The sequence below is a fragment of the Acyrthosiphon pisum genome, chromosome A1, assembly GCF_005508785.2.
Source record: "Acyrthosiphon pisum isolate AL4f chromosome A1, pea_aphid_22Mar2018_4r6ur, whole genome shotgun sequence".
In the NCBI taxonomy this organism is placed as follows: Eukaryota; Metazoa; Arthropoda; class Insecta; order Hemiptera; family Aphididae; genus Acyrthosiphon; species Acyrthosiphon pisum.
Genome location: NC_042494.1, coordinates 29,361,284 through 29,383,094, shown reverse-complemented (window position 1 = coordinate 29,383,094; position 21,811 = coordinate 29,361,284). Strand labels below are relative to the sequence as shown.

At 27.7% G+C, this 21,811-nt stretch overlaps 1 protein-coding gene across 5 annotated transcripts in view; it reads left to right on the top strand.

Annotated features, from left to right (window-relative positions):
* LOC103309480 overlaps positions 1 to 21,775 on the top strand; it is a 50,566-nt gene extending 28,791 nt beyond the window's left edge. Inside the window, exons 11-25 of one of the 5 annotated variants that reach the window (XM_029486906.1) lie at positions 1,455 to 1,481; positions 1,954 to 1,965; positions 4,469 to 4,522; positions 7,885 to 7,920; positions 8,892 to 8,930; positions 10,137 to 10,145; positions 10,379 to 10,405; positions 10,992 to 11,030; positions 12,029 to 12,046; positions 12,178 to 12,213; positions 12,582 to 12,623; positions 13,566 to 13,631; positions 14,336 to 14,344; positions 14,953 to 14,979; positions 20,128 to 21,775. In XM_029486906.1, the coding sequence (XP_029342766.1) occupies positions 1,455 to 1,481; positions 1,954 to 1,965; positions 4,469 to 4,522; positions 7,885 to 7,920; positions 8,892 to 8,930; positions 10,137 to 10,145; positions 10,379 to 10,405; positions 10,992 to 11,030; positions 12,029 to 12,046; positions 12,178 to 12,213; positions 12,582 to 12,623; positions 13,566 to 13,631; positions 14,336 to 14,344; positions 14,953 to 14,979; positions 20,128 to 20,180 (494 nt within the window). In that variant the 3' untranslated portion in view covers positions 20,181 to 21,775. The remainder of the gene's footprint in view (positions 1 to 1,454; positions 1,482 to 1,953; positions 1,966 to 4,468; positions 4,523 to 7,884; positions 7,921 to 8,891; positions 8,931 to 10,136; positions 10,146 to 10,378; positions 10,406 to 10,991; positions 11,031 to 12,028; positions 12,047 to 12,177; positions 12,214 to 12,581; positions 12,624 to 13,565; positions 13,632 to 14,335; positions 14,345 to 14,952; positions 14,980 to 20,127) is intronic. The other 4 variants (XM_029486903.1, XM_016804469.2, XM_029486905.1 and 1 more) reach the window with 4 other exon arrangements.
* The last annotated feature ends 36 nt before the right edge of the window (positions 21,776 to 21,811 follow it).

Below are 21,811 nucleotides of genomic sequence, written 5' to 3'. Positions count from 1 at the left end.
ACAGTGTTGAGAATAAATAACGAAAACCTATATCTAGAAAGGATACAGATAATTGTATATACATTTTTCTAGCTACAGATAAAGATAAATACATTTTACATTTACCTAGATTAGATAAAGATTATCTAATTTTTATCTAGATAATATGGTATTTAGATAAAAACTAATTTGTATTATACTTAAATAACAAATATATTTCTTTACCTACTTGAACATAAGGTAACTAATAGTCAATAGGTGCATATAGTAATTTAGAAATATTATGTACTAATTGGATAGTGTTCCAATAGAACAATTTTAGTAAAAAAATACTAATATGATTTAAATAAAATGGATCTAGGTAAGTAAATATGTCTTCTAAGATATGAAATAGATAAAGGTGGGGGGGGGGGGGGGGGGGCGGTGGGCTAAAAAAATTGAAAAATTACGTAAAAAAATATAAAAAAATGATTTGGCATTTAGTTGCATGAATTTGGCAATTAATTTGGTGGTAATTTGAAAAAATAACGGAACAAGTGGGGGGGCTGGCTAAAAAGTGAAAATTCGTAAAAATATAAAAAATGATTTGCAATTAGCAAAACTCGATTTGCAATTAGTTGCAATGAATTTGCAATTATTTGGCGGCATTTTGAAAAAAATCGGAAAAAGTGGGGGGGGGGGCTGCATGAAGTTGGCCCCTCCCCCAACATTGAATTTGAGTTTACTCAAAACTGGGTGATTTGCAATTAGCGAAACTGGATTTGCAATTATTTGGTGGTATTTTGAAATCATTCGGACAAAGTGGGGGGGCCAACTTCATGTACATGCCACACATGCATTAATTGTTGTCTCCGTTTTATAAACGTACATCATGGCAAATATAACGTTCATAATAATACATTTTACTCTGTAATTTCTAAAATTAGAGTGAATTTACCTCCTATAAAATTTAAAGGTTACCTACAGCATATCGGAGGGTTTTATTGATATTTTATTTAAGAAACAAGTTATGCCTATTTTTAAATCGTACATTTTAAAATTATCATAACTTCCTTAGTAAAAATGCCAATAATATCCACCAAAATGCTTTAGATAATATTTTCACCTTTAGTTTTTTTAAGAGGTAAATTCACTCTAATTTTAGAAATTACAGATTAAAACGTGTACCTACCTAATTGTGAACTGAAAATTTGCTATGCTCTACGTTTGTAAGACGGAGGCAACAAATGCGCGTTTGGCGTCGACTTAATTCAAAATTGTACATTTTTCAGAAGATATTATTTGCACAACATTTGTTTTCATTTTTACATTCATTCGAACATTAAAAGAAATATTTATGTAATTATAATATCTCTGAGTAACGATAATCAATATGATCTTATTGTATTTGCAAATCGTGTAAATATTAGCCATCTACTTAATATGTAAATTGTAATTATTATTATTAGTATGTATTTTAAATAAAATCATTGTAGAAAATATAATAACACCGGTTGATATACGTAAGTGTTGTCAAACTATAATTACATTTAATTTAGGGTTGGTACCTATATTTGAATACATTTATATATTTATAGAAATAAGTAATAATTATTGTACTAATAATATTATTGAGTTAACCATAATTAGAACAAAAAGTATTTATTATGATAAGGTGTAACTGATCACACCATAAAAACAATAAATATAATATTAATTAATAATTATTGCTTTTTAAATACAACGTAAAAGAAAAAAAATATTTTCGAAATATATAAATTGTCTTGATGTTGTTCATATTTTTTTTTTTTATAATATTGCATTTATACCACGGTTATACATCTATAATATAAACAAATATATTACAATAATTGTATAGAAATAATTTTTATAATTTAATGATTAATTTTGTATTATATCGTGGGCAATAGATAATATTATGTAGGTACCTACCTGATATATAATTTTTTTAAATTATTAAATTTTAATTTTTAGCTATTACTTCGAGTAAGTCGTTTTTAGTTTTATTGATACCCCTACTTGGATAGTTTTTATAATTTTGTTGGATAGTTGTGCGTCGTGCGTGTGCCTATAATATTTGAATACACAAATATATAAAATTACAATAACTAACGTCTAACAATAACAAATATTGATAAACTATACAGCAGGGATCGAAACCGTTTCAAATTTTAACGGTTACGGTTTTAGTTCTTGAGAACGGTTTTCTAAATTTTCTGGTTTTGGTTTCGGTTTTAAAAAAGGTTTTTCAAATATTTTATCGGTTTAAAGAACGGTTTTAGAAAATTTTTGGTTTTGGTTTTTGGAACGGTTTTTAAAAATTTCCATTTTATTTTCCTGTCTAATTACTGTAGATTCGATTTTTATTATCTATTAACTATTATAAGGGCAGAGTCTAAAGCCCTGAAATATGGCTACTTTGTATAATTAGTGTACAATATACGATATAACAAATAAACGTTCAGCAGAACTAATTTCGTGTTATTAACTTGAATATTTTGTACCTAATTTAGGTGCCTTATGCCTACTTTTGCATTCGACATAATATTATGTTGCCATATTATGGTTGAGATCATTATTCGATTACATTAATATTTAATATTGTATATTACATTAACATCACACTATATTATTTGTATTTTCAATTTTCAATCATAAGTTTAGTAATAATATATATTATATTAATATTTCGTAATACTCAGTATAACTGCATTGGGATTTTTATCAATAAATCCAAACATAATAATTTCTTCGTATAAAAATAGTAGAATTACAAATAATATAATTAACTTTATGGAATTCAAAGAAACCGACATTAGTTTTAAATTTTAATCCGTTTTTCAAGAACAGTACAAGAGCGGTTTTTCAATTCTATGGTTTCGGTTTGGGTTTTGAAAACGGTTTTTTAAGGTCTTAGGTTTCGGTTACGGTTTTTTATCCGGTATTTCAAAGCTTTTGGTTCTGGTTCCAGTTCCGGTGTTCAGAAATGAGAAAACCGCGGTTTTAACCGGTTTCGATCCCTGCTATACAGTGTGTCCTGTGAGGATATACCCTTTAGCCGCAAAGGGAGACTCGCCGCTTGGACAAAAACCGGGGTTTTTTTCGTTTTACTTATAAACTAAAAAAATTATTAAAGACCATGAAATTAATGAAAATAAAATGTCAAAAAGTCAAAAATGTTCACAAAAATAAACCCTATAAATGACTATCTTCAATTGTTTCAAAACATTTTTTATACTTTTTTTACCGAAAAAATTAATTAAATCAATAAATAAAACATGTGTGGTCCTTACCATTGTGAGTCTAATAAAAAAAAAAAATTATGATATATTTATTATCTCAGGAGATATCGCAATGGGTAAATCCTCATGGGACACATAGCTGTATATTGAAGCCGGTTGCAGTAGTTGTTCAGAGGCATCATTATGCGGTGTAGCAGGGACAATGATATATGTATTATGGGTCTGGAAACACTTTAACTAGTAGAAAAAATGTTCTGATCATCAACTTCGAATGGAAGGAAATTCTAGATGGTACTTTTAGTTGGTAAAAATTAAAAATTCTCACTTCAAAAATGTTCACAGTCATTCCTATTTTAATTACAACAAAATAATGAAATCATTACATGAGAAATCGAGTGAATATCAAATGTTGTAAAATTATGAATTTCAAACGCTCATAAAAATTTAATTAGACTTTCTAGTAGACTTTTTTTTTTTATAATGGTAGACAAATTTATGAGGAATCTTGCACTACGTTTTCAAATGTTAGATTTAGAAAGAAAATTTTTATGAATTTCTAACTCAAAATAATTTGGAAATGTTCGTCATTTTTACGTATTTTGTCAATATTTGAACTTTAAATGCTTAAAAAAAAAATGTGACTATAGATTTTTAATATTTTTCATTTGTCTTTGAATCAATATATTAGGAGCCTTCTATTAAATTGTCAAGCTTTTGTACCCAACAAATAAATGTATTAAATTTTTATTTATAAGAAACTAAAAAAATTGGAAACTGAAAATGTCTCTAAACAGCTCAAAATAAGTCAAAATATTTTAAAAAAGACATTGTTTTTTAGAAAATTCTAATATAAACATTCAGTAAAAATTGCATGTATCTACGGTCATTTGTTTAAAAGTTGCACCAAAAACCAAAATCGATTTTCTTGAAAACATATTTTGCGTAAAAATTCCCATTTTTCCTTAATTTTTCTTTTGTTTTTTACGGTGCTTTTGAAAACTACTGAGAAATTTTTACTTTTGACCCCCCAAAGTACCAACTAGATTCACTTTCCTATCAGAAAAGATACTGTTGAAGAAAATCTAAAAATTTTTACTGTCCTAAAAGGTGATGACAGACACAGAAAAAAAACACACATCATTGTAAAATCAATACCTTCATCGTTCCACTCAGAATCTAAAATAAAGAAAATAGATAACTCTATGAAAGTACCTATATCTAATAAAAAATATTTATTGTGAATATAGAAAACGACAAAAAAGACAACAACATAAAAGACGATTCAATACGTCTTAAAATTGGTATGAGATACACTTAAAATTAAATTACAAAAATACATGAATATCTAGATAAGACGTGATAATTATTGAAAATAAAAAAGTATTGTAAATTATTATAAACAGAGAACGTCATACGATTTAAAAATATATATATTTTTAAATATAACAATTTTATAAATATTTTGATTTTTAAATAATATATACATATTATTATATACTAACTTCCTTAAAAATTAAAGTATCAATAAATCATAAAAAAAATTATGGATGTAGATCACGTTATATTTAAGTTTGATAATTTTAAATAAAATATGTTCTCTAATAGAATCTGATAATAATTAATCTTGTGCGTTTTGAGAGTGAGACAAAACGCGCAAGTGTAAACAATGTGGTAGTTTATATAAATACAATTTCTCTTAAATATACCAGTACATGTTAAAAAATTGAAAAATTGATAGATATAAAACATTATATTATTTTGATTTCTGTTTTAACGGGTTTTACTAAACAGATGTATGTTTTTTGCCAACATAATATTTTTAGTACTTTTAAAAAATATTTTAGCGAGTTAATTCTAACAGTAAATTTAATTTTTACACTCGACAACTCAAAAGTATTAACAATATTGAAAATATTTATTTTACTTAATTTGAAGTCATTAAAAAACAAAATGTTTGGAAAGTTACTATTTTTTATTATTATTTTTCTAATGACAAAATTCATTTTTAATTTGATAGATTATAAACTTATAACTTACAATTTATATCTAATTTACTACTCGTTCATAATTCTCAGAAAAACATTTTGCTTAGGATTATGTAACTAATAATGTATATTTTGAAGATTATGTTAACAAAGAAAATAGATATATTAACTTATTAAACACTAGTTGTACATGTAAAATGTACGGGGAGTGAGGAGGAAATGCCCTGCCACTCCCTCAGATATGCTACTGAGACCATAGGCGCAAATAACATTTAGGACTTGGGGGGGGGGGATAAAGCTTTACTTTGATAATATTGAATAAGCTTAAAACAAAATGTAGGAAATGTTTGGGGGGCTTAGACCCTAAAGCCCCCCTGCCTATTTGCGCCTATGACTGAGACAAACACAGAAACTCACTCTGAACCAAACCTTATAGTTCTTAATTAAAAAAGTAAAACACATAAAAAAAATGCTATTTTGTAATTGTATTCAATTTTGTAAAGAAAATATTTTCAAAAATATGGTTTTTACTTTTCTCTTTTTAAAATAATGAGTATTTAAAGTTAAAAAAAATTTACCCAATATGAAAATTCTAGTAAAAATCGATCATTGTGTTTATTTCTATAATAATTTACAATTTAATGAAGGGTTGTAGATTTCCTTAGGTTAAATTGTTTAAATACCTATGAAATTGTTTGAACAATAAAAATTATTTCATCTTCATATTTGATTTCATATGCATTACAGGTAAGTAATTTTTAGTAGATATTCAAATTTTTTCGACCACGTCCTATTCTGATTTTCAATAAATAACATTAATAACATTTATAACCTTACTAGGCGTGTTATTCTTGAAAAGTTTATTCTATTTTAATAGTTATTAATAACTATTAATAACTAATATTACGTAGATATAAGGTAGAGTTAAGGGGTGTTAGGAGTGTTAGGACCATTTTCATCTAGATTGTTATACGAATACATGGATGTGTATTCAAATTTCAAACTATCGGTACATAGATACTTATAAAAAAGGGTTTGTGAATTGTGACACCCAAAGTAGGATATTATTCTAACAACATAATGCCATCCAAATAGTAATGTAAATAATATTTTATACAAATAAAAAATAATTAAAATACCCTTTTCAACAATTTTAAAAATAATTTTCAAACATAATTATTGAAAATATGTTTAAAATAACATTTAGTATCTAAGTAAATAATAAAACATTTTTTGAATGATAATGATTGCAAATTGTTCAAATAATTGTAAAAATGTATTTAAATTATTTATTATTAGAATAATTCCTTATTCTGGGTGTTTCTCAGCTTTTGAGTATCCTCATATTTTGTTATTCTTATCATCGGATTTTTTGGTTCTGCAGACCAGTACATATAATCTCCAATTATATAGAGTCGATATTTCCGTACCATAGATTATTGAATTTATTGTGCTATTTAACTTCATATTATATATTATATTATTATATATTCATAAGATTTTTGTATTATTGTGTTGTATTTTATGGCGTATATTGGTAAATTAATGTATGTGCTTATAAATGTAAACAATTTTTTTTTTCACGCTAAGAATATATTGTTATTCTAATAATTAAATAGAATATTACATGAAATATATATATTTAAAGTAGGTGGGTACTTTATTTAATTTCTATGAAATACAAGTTACCTCATTATAACGTTTGATATGCTATATCAAATGGAATATAATAATATATGTTAGGGAGTTTCCGGTACTTTTCAGACATAATATGATCCGTAATCTAAAGAAAATTCTAATACACAACTGCAGATTGCACTACACTTGATCTCATCTGTTAACATTATATTTTATACTTATCTATAATATAAAAATGAATCGCAAAATGTGTTGGTAAGCGCATAACTCAACAACGCCTGGACCGATTTGGTTCAAATTTTTTTTAAGATGTTTGTAATTGCCAGGAGAAGGTTTTTAGTGTTTTTATGAAATAAAATTTTAGGAAAATCCACCAGAAAGGTAGGAAATCTCAAATCTGTATGTGAAAAATACAACAGTGGCGCAACAGTGCATTATATTATATTGGTTTCTATTGGTTAATCGGGCATGTTCGTTGATTTCATATAATATAAAAATGAATTGCAGAATGACTTGTTGCTAAGCGCAATAATTCTACTGTACGTGTGTTGTGACTGAACTCCTCCTAAATGGTTAGACCGATTTGAATGAATTTATTTGTATGCGTTTGCGTTTATTCATCTGATTTTAGTACGGTTAGGTTAGGTTAGGATTTTGTATTAATTGATTATATAAATCCACCATAGGTAGAATACGACAAACTTGGTATAACTTTGATACTTTAGAGTTAAATCATACACTAACGTACATACAGCACGGGGTCCGCGGTCTACCGCAAGTAGATTGCCTACCTGATAATGTACTGCTGCGAATCAAAATTTTTATTCCGGGCAACGGAAAAGTTGAGATTAATTTTGAAACCATACACCGAATATTAAATAACGAATTGAACAATGTTTGAGTCACATATAGTTGATACTTACACTTAATGGCCAATGAAGTGCACGGGTTCAGCTAGTAACATATAAATTTAAAGTATTTATACTTAAGTTTTATACATTAGACCAACATAATGGTTTATAATATTTAATATATTTTAGGATTTCTAAAGTTGTATTTATCTAATAAAAAGAAATGTAAGTACATATAATGCTTTAAAAAACATAAAAAATAATATAATAAGTTATACTTCAATAAGTTATTAAATACTAAAAACGAGAAACATGAAAGAATATATAGTACCTACCTATATGAAGCATATAATTATGTGTTGCTATTAAACTATGAAATAACCAGAGTAATATTTTTTGTTGAAAATTATTTTGCAAAATATATTAATCTTTTAAAATAATATCAAAATTTTTTAGTTAGTGATAAATATATTAATAACCTGAAATTATTATCTACGTACAATTTTAAGTATGCAGTTTGAATTCTAAAATCAAGATTGGATAAAACATTAATATTAACAAGCAAATATGATTTGCGATAAGGAATTGAAATCTTTAATATTTGTTCGATGGGGTGAAACTTGTAAAATAAAGTTTATTATTTTTTTAGTTTGGTTGATTATTTCCATAATTTATTCATGTGATATAATTTAAGTTAACGGAGATCACATTATATGAACGTGATTAAAATTCGGAGAGACCTGGACTCCAGTCATAAACATCCAGATTTTCGGATATTAAAATATACATGACAGAGATTATAAAGAAAGAATAAAAAATATTTTTAAAAATAAATCAAGAATGGTTATAAACTATGAGATATTTATAGTTATTTTAAAATAAGGAATTGAACAATTATTATCAAAAAAGACATATTTATGTGGAGCACGAGTGCCTTTAAAATACAAATAAAAGATTTATAATTTAAAATAATTTAAGTTAAATTGTGGTATATATAGGCAAAAGATGTAGGATTAGAGAAATTTCAAAATTTAGGTAGGTACCTATATAAAATATTCAAAATATTAAGAATATTTTAAATTTTAATCCCTTAATGGTATTATTTCTTAATGGGTAAATATTTTACATACTTTGTGTTAGTATATTTAAGTATTATACGTATGTGTGCACAACTTATACATAATATTTATTCGTAGTTTTTAGACGGGAACCATTAACTTGGTGCGTGATTCAAGGTAAGTAATAGTTAGCCTGGAGTTAACATATTTATACTTCTTACAATGTTATTTTAATAAATATTAGTTAACTAGCTGAAGATCCCGGCTTCGCCCGAGAGCAGTCATTTCTTGTGGCAAATTCTTTATAGTTTATACGTTACATAGGTGTATCTCGGTTTGAGTGTATCACAGTTTTAATGTAGCTCAGTTCACGGACAAATCAGCGTCAGTGTAGCTTTGTGGAGTACTATTGGATTTAGCTCATGGTATATCTTTTAACGTGGCTTTAACTACTTTCACTCAACAAATTTTCTGACATTCCAAAACAATCTCTGAGATTTTCGTCAAATTCAATTGAGTAGTTTTTGAGTTTATAAGCTACAGACATATATTTGGTTTTAAAATATAGTTTATTTATTAGAAGCCATAAGCATGAACATTTGATGCATGCTTGTACCTAATTTGCCCGAAAGTAACCAATGGCAACAATTTATAAACAAAAAAAAAGTTTCAATTTTCACCTCGAATTTCAAGATCCCTGTTTTACCATCTCTTAAAAATGTGATTATCGGAAATCCTTTCTCACTGCACATCTAGATAGTTAGAGAAACCAATATTCCAAATTTTAAGTTCTTACGTTTTATAGATTTTGAGATGTAGCGATGAGTGATTATTTTATTCTTCCATTGAGCATTGAAAGTTAGGCACATTTCTACATAAAAACTGAGTCCCGGATTCACGTACTCTTTAGGCGCTATAGGCCCGGACCTGTCCTCGGAGGGATAAAAAAAACTATATAAGTATATAGCATATTTTTCTTCTGCAAGGAACATTGAGGAGTCATATTATATATGTTTATGGATATAGTGCAGTGGAAAAATATCTAGTAGCTTGCTACATTTTGTTAAGAATTTAATTTAATTTTTTTTTATTGATGATTTCCGTTTGTATAACAATAAACAAAGACTTACAAAAATCGGCCTCCCGAAAATCAATTAGAAAAAAAAAGTTGTACCCAGCTCAAAATATATAATATATAGTATTATCTTAAAATATCTTACTCAAAAAAAAAAAACATTGGAATTGTCTTTTAAGATATTTATTTAAGCTACCCACCAAATAATTATTAGAATTTAACCAAATTATATTACAAACTATAATACTCATAAGTTTTAGGTATTTATTTAATACTAACTAATAATTAATTTTTTTTTCGTGTTTTAGCTTGTTACAGTAAGACACGAAGACCACATATATTAAACAAAATATATTAGTGAATTCGATATTGATTGTATTGTAAATTTATAACTATTATTAATATATTCCTATGTACGAAATTTAGTTGCATACTTAGCTATTATAAGCCTATAACGTAGTAGTCACACTGAGACATAATTTATTCTACAATATATATCAATCTATTAAAAATACTGGATCCTGACCTTTATTATCTACATTTTTAACAGCATTATTACTACAACAGGGTTTCGATGGTAATTTTATTTTTACATAATATTATATTAAAGTTATAAGGTACCTGTGAAATAGTTATTTTTAATTTTTTTTACGCGAATGATCTTTATGGTTCTGTACGGTAAAACGGGACCTATACATGGACCATGAAAGTTAGAAAGTTGGAATTTTCACAGATTATGTATTTCTGTTGCCGCTATAACAATAAATACTAAAAATCCTAGAATATATAATATAACTGCAGTGTTGCCAACATATGTTTATAAACGATATATGGTATGGAACTCTTCGTGCGCGAGTCCGACTCGCACTTGTCCGGTTTTTTGTATAACTTAATATTTAATAGTATAGGTACATTTAATGTACCTACCTAGTGACCAAGACCGGCTCAAGCAAAAATAGTGAACTAGGCAAAATCAAATTTTGTCACCCCTAACAATATAATATTATCAGTATTTTTAAAATGCCGCCCTCTACTTAAGTGCCGCTTAAATGCTGCCCTAGGCGTGGGCCTATGTCGCCTACCCCTTGAACCGGGCTGTTAGTGACCGTATATGTACGAAGATAATATAATAATTATATCAAATAATTAATAATATATTTTAGATGTACCAGCTAAACTAAATAGAGAATTAGTAAATAAATGTAAGTATAACTTATAAGATATAAAATATATAGCTTTGATGGTCAAAATGGTATACATAGGCGTGTTCAGACCTTGGCGGCCGAAGGTGCACAACAACATTTTTAAATTGGGAGACCTATTTTTTTTAGACATGAAGAAACTGTCATTTTTTATATTACAAAATTCACAATGGTAGGAATATTTTTTAATTATGATCAAAAAGTATAACCATCGTCGAAACAATAAAAATACTTTTTTTTCCATCCATTATACAAGGTAAACAACATACAAATTGTAAAACTATTAACTAATCAATATAATAAATATTTTGAGTTTCTGACAAAATTTAAATTATTTTAACAAGTCGTAAAATATCTAAACACATTTTTGAAATGATTATCGTGGGTAAATCGGATATTTTCAGCTGATAAAACTATATTATCACAGGTTAGATACAATTTTATTTAATCTGTTTATCACAGCGCAAGACCTGGTAAATGGGCACAACAGTACCATGTTATGTAGTTATAAAGAATTGATGAACATAATAATATTATATGATATAATATAATCACTAATTAATAAATGCGTAATAAAAAAAAAATTACAATTAATCAAAATCTATAGCTACTGAAGGGTACACACCGCACGACTTTTTTTTTATCCTGGCATGATTTTGTTGGAGGCGCAGTCGGCCTTTGGGGGGGGGGGGGGCAGTGTAAACACGCCTATGATGATATAGGTTCAGATGGTACACATTTTTGTATTATAATTAAAATTATTATTATCACGCATATTTTTTTTTATTGAACCAGTAGTTAATTAGTTATAAAATAACTAATACTTATAAGTATTTATAGTTTTGATAAGATGTGGAGTGAAGTGGCGCATGGGAACCCCAAAAAATATTGTTTTAGTACCTGCTCATGAATAATGACTATGTGACGCTTTGTGGTGATTTTAAACGATGACATTTTTAAAATAAAATATGAAGCAACAATTTTTTGTTTTAATTTAGCCACTGCAAGGAAACATAGTAAGTTATATTTTATGCGATGGTCAGTAGGTAATGGTAACTTGAATACAACAATAATAACCTAGTTAGAAGATTTAATTTAAAATTTAAGACATAATATAATAACTATGAATTACTTATATATTAACTAGCACATGCACATCGCTTCTTTAAATTCATTAATTCATGTAAGTATAACGTAAGTACGTAAGTATAACGCATGACATTTACGTATATGATTGAATACAATTTTTTTTAATTCGTAGTGTTTATTTTTAATCTTTATGGAATAAATTTAACTACCTGAATTTTGTTTATTGTTAATTATTTTGTGAGGGTTAATGCAGAATAAATGGTTTTTGAAAAAAAATTGAACTAAGCCTTTCTAAAGTATATACGAACAAACCACTGATTGTATACATATAAAAACTCCATTATATGAATGAAAATTCAAAATATGCAAATATGGTGATATTAAAATATACACGAAAAATTAAATGAAAAAAAAAAACACTTTCGATAGTTTGTTAAGTTTTTTAATTGTTTTTAATTCCAGTGGAGTCAGGAAAAAAGCCTAAACCAGTTAATATTGACCATAGTGAGTTATTTTTATACTGAAATATATATATTGAGAACAGGAAGAATTTTTATTTCTCAGTAATTTTGTCCATAAAATTGCTTGCCCTCTTAATGCCATTTAAATTTTAAACTGTAGGTATTACTTAAAATTAATGTAATTAATCAGGGTTACAAAACATAATGACAGAATATGTAGTCAACGTATTTGTTAATATATTATTATTTTATAAGTATAAACATATATAAATATATATTGTTTAAACATAATTGTAGATAGTTGGCCAGTGCCTATAGTCATATATTTTTTCAAATGTCTTAAATCTTAATAATAACACATGTGCTGAGATATTATAAAGGATGGTAATAATTGATGCTAAGTAAAAATGTTGCTAGATATATTGAAAATATTACCTTATTCATAGTTGAATTTTAATTAAACAATTAAATAATCATTGAGGACGTGATGGCTGCACGAGTTGTCTCAGTTTTACAAACTTACAAAATAGACAATTTGCATTCAGCAAAGTTTGTTTTGTGTTGATAGCTTTAATATTACAGGAAATTTATATAATATACTATCAAATTTACATGTTAAAATGTTATCTTTGTCTCTGGTTGGTTTTATTCGTTATTTTAATATTGTAATGCCTGCAGTGACGAGTAAAACTCGAATTAAGATAAAAAAAATTTAAAAAAACAGATAAGAGAACACAGAAAATATTCTGAACTTAAAATTTGGTAGTAAAGTCCATTTACTGTACTTAATATTAAAAATTTAAATCTAACAATAAGAAATAGAATGTTCTGAACGTAAATTATCTAAATTGTACGTTTGGAATATGGAAATCACAACACAAATCTTAATAGATACAATAATAAATGTTTACTTTTAGCTAGAAGTTTCGAAAAATTAAATGAGTTTATTATTTAAGTACCTAGAAAGTGTTTTTTTTTTTTGTAGCAACAGCAGAGCCATTTGATATGAATCTGTTGTATGAATTTCCATCAAATTGGTGTGCGGTTCAAGGTAAATTTCTTGGAAAATTACTAAAACATATTTTGTTTTATGTTAAGATTTAATAACTTTTCCAAAGCAAACACAAAATCATAACTGTTATTATAGTGGTGTTGTGTTCCTTATTATAAAGTATTAATGTGTTTGATTATAGCTGTTTGTACTTTTCTATCTCGTACCCCGTTGGTTTTGAACAAGACGTGTGCAGATGTCTATCATACATGTGGGATGACGATTTTTCACTAAAAACCGGGGGGTCACCCATCCGGGAGATACCAAACAGTGCTTAACCACAGCAAATATGATCCCAATAGATAGTTTATAACTCCGATAGGTCTGTTCGTTTTCGCTATCCGCATATTGCTAACGTGAAAATGTGGATGTCCATTTTGATTTTAATGCAACTTATAAACGTATTTTTAAAATGTACAAAAAATGTACAGGTTCAAAATGCTCATAATACGAACTTGCTTTGTAATTAAGATATAAATCAATAAAGCTTTCGAGATGCCCTAGATAATAATCTTAACTTTTAAATTCATAATATGTCAATCAACACTTATTAAAAAAAAATATTAACAGATTAAAATGGATTAGTATGAATGTAAAATTTTTCGTGTTGTACCTACGTTTGTAAGATTTAGACACATTTAAATGTATAACTGTTTTTTATTTTGTTATATATTGAATGATTGGTGTACCTAATGGTGTCATAGTGTGTTATAGTAAGATAATATACATTCACATTAAAAACATATTTTTTTATTAATTATATTCAAATGGTTCCATAATGATTATTACGGTAGTGGTCCTATGTATTTGATATTTTAATCTACGAAGGTCAAATTATCTTACAATATGTGTGTGATTTATACTTTTATTGGTTTTCTTAAATTTTTCTTAAATTTTTATAATACTGCTTGATTCTTAGAACACTATAATTATGTAAAAAATAATTAAATTTCTGACCATCATTTTTTTACATACACAGACACAATAAATAATTAGTTGATTTGTGTTTTTGTAATTAGACAGTTTTAATATTTTATATAAGTTATATATTCTTTTTTGCTTTGACTTTTTTTTTTTTTGTGACGGAAAATTACAAAAGCCAATACCCAAAATAGTGGAAAATATATTAATGAGTAGATTACATAATGTTTTGTACATTGCAATGTACAATGTTACATTAAAGTTTTGGCCCAAAAAAATGTTTAGTATACCAAAATATATGGAATCACTACCGTTAACCATGTTGACAAAATGTTTGATTACTTTTTTTTTGTTTGTTCTGATCGTAATAATTGTTATTTTTTTTTTTGTAAATTTGTAGACGATTTGAAACGTGTAGGGTTCGTGTGTAAGTATTTATGTATGCAATGTATTTTCTATGTTAGAGAATATATAACTTGCATATATTAATTTTAGATTCTGAGTGGAACGATGAATGTATTGATTTTACAATGATGTGTGTTTTTTTTTTTTTTTTTACTTTTTTTTTGTCCGTCATCACCTTTTAGGACAGTAAAAGTGCTTGGATTTTCTTCAACAGTACCTTTTCTGATAGGAAAGTGAATCTAGTTGGTACTTTGGGGAGGTCAAAAGTAAAATTTTTCCAATTGTTTTCAAAAGCGCCGTGAAAAACAAAAGAAAAATTAAGGAAAAACGGGAATATTTACGCAAAATTTGTTTTCGAGAAAATTGATTTTGGTTTTTGGTGTAACTTTAAAACAAATGACTGTAGATACATGAAATTTTCACTGGTTGTTTATATTTCCATTTTCTATACATGATAACATTTCCAAAATATTTTAATTTGTTTTGAGCTGTTTACGGACAGTTTCAGTTTCCAATTTAATTAGTTTTTTTTTTTCTATGATTGTCAATAAAACTTTATTTGTTGAGTAAAAATACTTGAAAATTTAATACAAGGTTCCTACTATATTGTTACAATGAGATTTGAAAAATATTAAAAATCCTTAGTCACAGTTTTTTTTTATTAGCATTTAAAGTTCAAAAATTGACAAAATATGTAAAAATCACGAAAATTAGCAAATTATTTTGAGTTAATAATTCGTAAAATTTTTCTTTTTAGAACTAAGATTTTTAAATGTAATACAAGATTCCTTATAGGTTAATCTACCTTTATCAAAAAAAAAAATGTCTATAAGAAACTCAAATTAAATTTTTATGAGCGTTTGAAATTCATATTTTTACAACATTTGATATTCACTCGATTTCTCATGTAACGATTTTCTTATTTTGTTGTAATTAAAAAACGAATGACTGTAGATACTTGAAAATGTCACTGAATGTTTGTATTGGTATTTTCTATATACGATGAAATTTTGAAAATAATTTGACACTTTTTGAGCTGTTTACGGACATGGTCAGTTTTCAATTTTTTTAGTTTTTTTTTCTATAAATATCAATAAAATTTTATTTGTTTGGTAAAAATGCGTGGAAATTTAATGCAAGGCTCCTGATATATTGTTACAATAGCAATTGTAAAATATTAAAAATACATAGGCACACATTTTTTTTATAAGCATTTGAAGTTGAAATTTTGACAAAATTTATCAAATTTAAAATTGAATAATTATTTTGTAGTTAAAAATTTATAAAATGTTCAACTTTTATATCTAAGGATTGACAATTTGAAACAAGATTTCATGTAAATATTTAATTCTGTTACCAAAAATTCTAAGAAATACATAAGCACAGTTTATTTTTATAGTAATTTAAATTCAAATTTGGACGAAATTACATATTGAAAAACCTGGAATAACTATTTTAGTTATTTTGTTGTGATTGTAATGATTGTATAATATTATTTGTGGGTACTTGAAACTTCTAAAATATACTATTTCATATCTATGATAGTACCACGGTTTGTTGTTGATGTATAACGCGTTACCTGATGGATACTGTGATATGATTAATTTGGAATTTATTATTAATACCTAGATTATAGGTCAATTTTTTTTTATTACCTACTATAGATAAGTATACTTATAATAGGTATGTCTAATACCTAGACTGACAAACCGTCTCCACTCAGAATCGTTTTTCTTATACAGTGATATTATATCATTGAATTCAAATTTAATACTATCCATTATACAGTGACCCACTTGTAACCTACTGTACAGCAGAGCGACATCCACTTACCCACCTTTTTCTAACTGATTTTTCAAAATAGACGTTTTTGCTGTCATGGTTACTTATTAACAAAAACATATTTATAATTCATAGATTTTCCTTGTAGAGGAAAAATATCAAGTAAAGTTCTGTGGTTTTTTTTTGTGTCTGTTATCATCTTTTGGGGCACAGTTTTAATTTTCCATTTATAGGCCGGTTTCTTATAAAAAATTGGATCTAGATCCTTGAGAGGATAAAAATAAAAAAATCCTACTTTTCAAAATAATGGGGGAAAAAATTTGTTCTTATATATCATAAGTAACATGCCACTAGTCATTTTTCCTCTGCAAGGAAAATTGAGACATTATAGATATGTTTTTTGTTATGGTGCAGTGGATAATTATCTAGTAGCACGCTACATTTTGTTTGACATTTAATTTAATTTAATTTATTTATTTTTATTGTTGATTTTCGTTTCTATGATAATAAAGAAAGAGTTACGAAAATAAACCTAGCGTAAATCGATTAAAAAACAAAAATTCGTACCAAGCCCAAAATCTTATTCATGATAAAACAAGGAAAAACGGGAATTTTTACTCAAAACTAGTAAATAACAAAATTAATTTTGTTTTTATTGTTGTTAGGCTACTAAAAATTAATAACTTTGTTAATTATAGTAATATATTCTTATTTTGTTGACCCAGAAAGACAAGACAGAAATTAAGTCTTGACATTTTATATGCGTTTTAAGGTTGAACTACGACATATTTTCAACACAATTCAATCGGCAAAAGAAAATCAATATTGGAAGAGATTTATCAAATAAAAATAAATTTAAAAATATGAGGATTTGAACCTAACCTAGGCATGACATTTCTCATAAAAAATTGATACATCTTATTAAACTCGTGATATTTACCCTAAGATTCAAGATATATCCTAGAATATCATAATCTCCATTATAATACTAAACAATTTTTATTAAATCTATGACATTTCCCACTGAATCCATATCATTTGAAATTAGAAAAGAGAGAATTGGTACCGCTCTTGTCCTGAATAGAGTATAGAAGCAAGATATCTTCCATTAGAGGATTGATATTTCCTCAAAAACCATTAAGTTTCCATAAAAGCATTGACATTTTTCATTAAATCCCTGACTTTTAAAATATAATTCTATGCACTTCTCATAAGCTCTATGACATTTCCAGTTATAGAGGCTTGATATTTCACAGAAATACAGAATAGCAAACATTTCCCATTATGTAATTGTCATTTACGAATTTTTCTAGTACCCCTGATTCCCTTTGAGATTTCCCAAAATTCGTATTTAGTCTATTTTTAATCAATACAGATTTTTTTTATCAAATAAAGATATTTTTATATAACATCGATAACTAAAAAAAAATTTAATTGAATTAATATAATTTTTATCGGAGAAAAATTCAAATTGTCGCCAAACGGTTGCCATTAGATGAAAAATTATCACTAAATTGTTGCCAAAGGACACTAAATTGTGACTAATGGTTGTTAGCAGATGCAAAGTTGTTGCATAAAAAAAATAGCAAGTTGTATAAAAAAAATTCTAGGTATTTAATACAAACATTTTATTAGGGTAAAAAAGTCTAAAATTTACAAAAACGATAGTCATCATTTGAATCAATGTGGCTTCCAGAAAAATAATTTTTATGATTTTTTTTATTGAATTAAATTTTTTATTAAATAAAGATATTTTTATTTAATTTAAAATGTATAACTTATAAAAAATCTATAACTAATAAAAACCAAGTTGAATAAAAAAGGCTAAAAAATTAAATTTCTGAAATCTTTTATCAGAATAACTTGTCAAGATTTTTTTTTGGGATCGTTATATTTTTGACATATTCACCAAAAAAGTAGAGGTTCAAGTAAAATTCAAAAACGGCCTTGCAAAACCTATCAAATGTTTGATACCAGTTTCGTATAGGTATACATAATCGATAAGATCGTTGACATTCTCTTCAAAATCATGACATATCTCATTGATTGCTTGATATATTCTAGAAAGCATAGTATCTAACATAATACTAAACAATTCTAATTGTGACATTTCCCATTAAATCCATAAAATTTGATATTATACTCTATTCAGAATAAGAGCGGTACCGGGTGGCTGACTTGTGCGCATGGGCGTGACTTCGTTCTGAATTCCAAACCTGGTGATTGACTTGATGGAAGAAGCATCTTACTGCCGCCGCACGAAAACCAGTCACCGCTCTTATACGCAAAATATCTCCCATTAGAAGATTGATATTTCACAGAGAAACATACATTTCCCATAAAATACTTGTCAATTCTTATTAAATTTTTTACATTTCCCATTAGAAGATTGATATTTCTTCAAAAACAATCATTTTACCATAAAATCCTCAACATTTTTCATTAACTCAATGACATTTCAAATAGTATAATTTACACTTCTCATAAATTCCATTAAAGGCTTGATATTTCATAGAAAAAGAATACATTTACCGTAAAATCCTTGACATATCCCATAAAAAAAACATGGGAAATTCATTAAAGCCCTGCTATTTCTGATTAAACTTTTGGAATTTCCCTTTAAATGCAAGATAATATCTTATTTTATAATATATTATATTCTAGAAAAGTATAATCTCCAAGAAAATACTGTTCAATTACGAGATATCCGATAATCATAATCATAAATAATAGTAGGATTATGATGAAAAGCTTAATTTATGAAATTTGTTTTAGCTTTTGTAGATTGCTGTTCAAAACGATTATTATTTACTATTTGTGTATTATCTATTCGTATTCAAGTGTTTTAATATTTACAAGAGAGCAACATACTCCACTTACCTGTTTTTTTAAAAAAAGTTTTTAGTCTATTTTTCTTGATGAATCTTCCAATATTGTTTTTCTGTTAAACGTTGATTTGTATTAAAAATCTTTCGTAGTTCAACCTTAAACGCATATAAAATATCAAGACTTAATTTCTGTCTTGTTCTTCTGGGTCAACATAATAATAATATATCATTATAATTAACAACTCCCGGACAACAAATAAACCTATGAAATCCTATCCATAGATAATTGAGTGATGACACAGACGAAGACCTGGTAACCCTAGCTAGTAATAAAATAAATTAAAAATTGATATTTAATAAAACATTCTTAGAAATATAGGCTGTTAGACGGTCTTCGTTCAAAATAGTTTTTCGTATGCAAACATTTATCATTGAATTATAACTCAACACATTTATAGTGATTTTCGTTGCTAAAATATATTTATGTAATATGTAATATAGTAATTAAAAATGAAATCATGTAAAGGCTATATTAATTAGAGTATGTGTTTTTTTTTTAGTTGATACTTTTGAAAAAAATTACGAATTTTTACCGAAAATAAGTAAGTTATAAAGGAAAATTAATATTTTGTTTATTGGTTTTAACTGCATACAGCATCGTAAAATATGAATAATTGAAACACAATGTTGTAGGTGTTATATGATTAAAATGAGTAACGAACATGTTCTGAATTGACAACCCGACTTTTATTGCACAACGATATAACAACAAATTTAGTTTAGTACAATATACAGGTATAGTTCAAATTTTGCATGTCGATAGTCTGGCAAAAGCTGTTGCCACCGTTTCCCGTTGGCTCGGCAAGTGACGACCAGACCGGTTATCGGTCGCGCTCTCTCGGATTTCGATAGGAAATTCACGGTTGTTGCGATAATGACTACGAAATACTTACCCCCCTCCGAGTGCACGTGATGTGTCCGTGCAACTGGTGTTTCAGTTTTCTCAGTTTCTTATGAAGAACAAAACGTGTAATAGATAAACTTGAGTGCCTTTTTCATCGCCTTAAACCCGAACTGCGGGATAAACTCTCGTTCGAGGGTGTTTACAATTGATTTGGTAGTCACCTCTTCTCAGTAACAATCAGTTACTACAAAAATCGTTGTCTTACCCGTCTTAGACCGAGGGTACGGACACATATCGATGCTCAGCAGTCAGCACCTCCCAAGGTTAACGTGGGACTCGGGTGTACATCCGATCTTCTGGTTTGCGATTCAGTGGTTTTACACACGCACAAACACGGCACGCCTGCACGTAGTTACGTACCATTTCTCGCATACCGGTCAAAAAGAAATGACATTTTATGCTTTGGTACGTTTCTTTTCACCCTGGATGATAATCTGCTTTGTGGTCGTAAAACCTTTATAACAGAATCTGGGCCTTGTTAGCCGTGCGACCATCCCCTCTTCTCCATTCACAATGGATAGCGGATGGCGGTGGAACACCTTGTCCGGATGACATACAACTTTCCAAAATGATCAAACATTGCACCGTCCCTGGAGAGTTTAGAAACTATCTTCTGTATGTTTGGGTTATTCTGTTGCCACTCTCGGACATCTTGCAATGTCACATTTCCGTCGTCCTTCATGGGCTGAATCGCTCCACCGGAATTTCAGAAGACACTCCGGATTTGCGAATTTTCCCAGGACAATATCCGTATGTTAGCCTATAGGCTTTCAAAACACTAGTTGAAGTAACTAAATTTTAGTTAAATTTACCTAAATGGTATAGTTAATAGAACCAGAATAATAAAGTTAGATAATACATTTGTTCTACTGATAAATTTAGTTGAAGCAACTACAATTACATTGTTGTTTAAAATGTTCACTGTACTGGCGATTTTCTGTACTGCTTTAGTGGATATTGGAGGGAAATTATGGACGCTCCTTATCACTTTTGACGATTTTTTTCAAAATTCGAGTCTTACCCCCTAGAGCGGCCCCGATTGGACCTTAATCGCGTTCCCCGCTAAATTTATAGGTCGCGCGAGGCCGTACTTCTTTCCCGGCGGACCCGCCGCGGCCGAGATAACGTGCAAACTGAGCGCCACCGTCACGCAGGTTTTTTGCCGTTTTTGTCGATAAGTTGAACCCCTTTTTAACACGTCGTGGGGCCCCGTTTGCCCGTTATTCGCGTTCCCCGCTAAAATGTATAGGCCGCACGCGGCTGTAATTTCTTCAGGACGA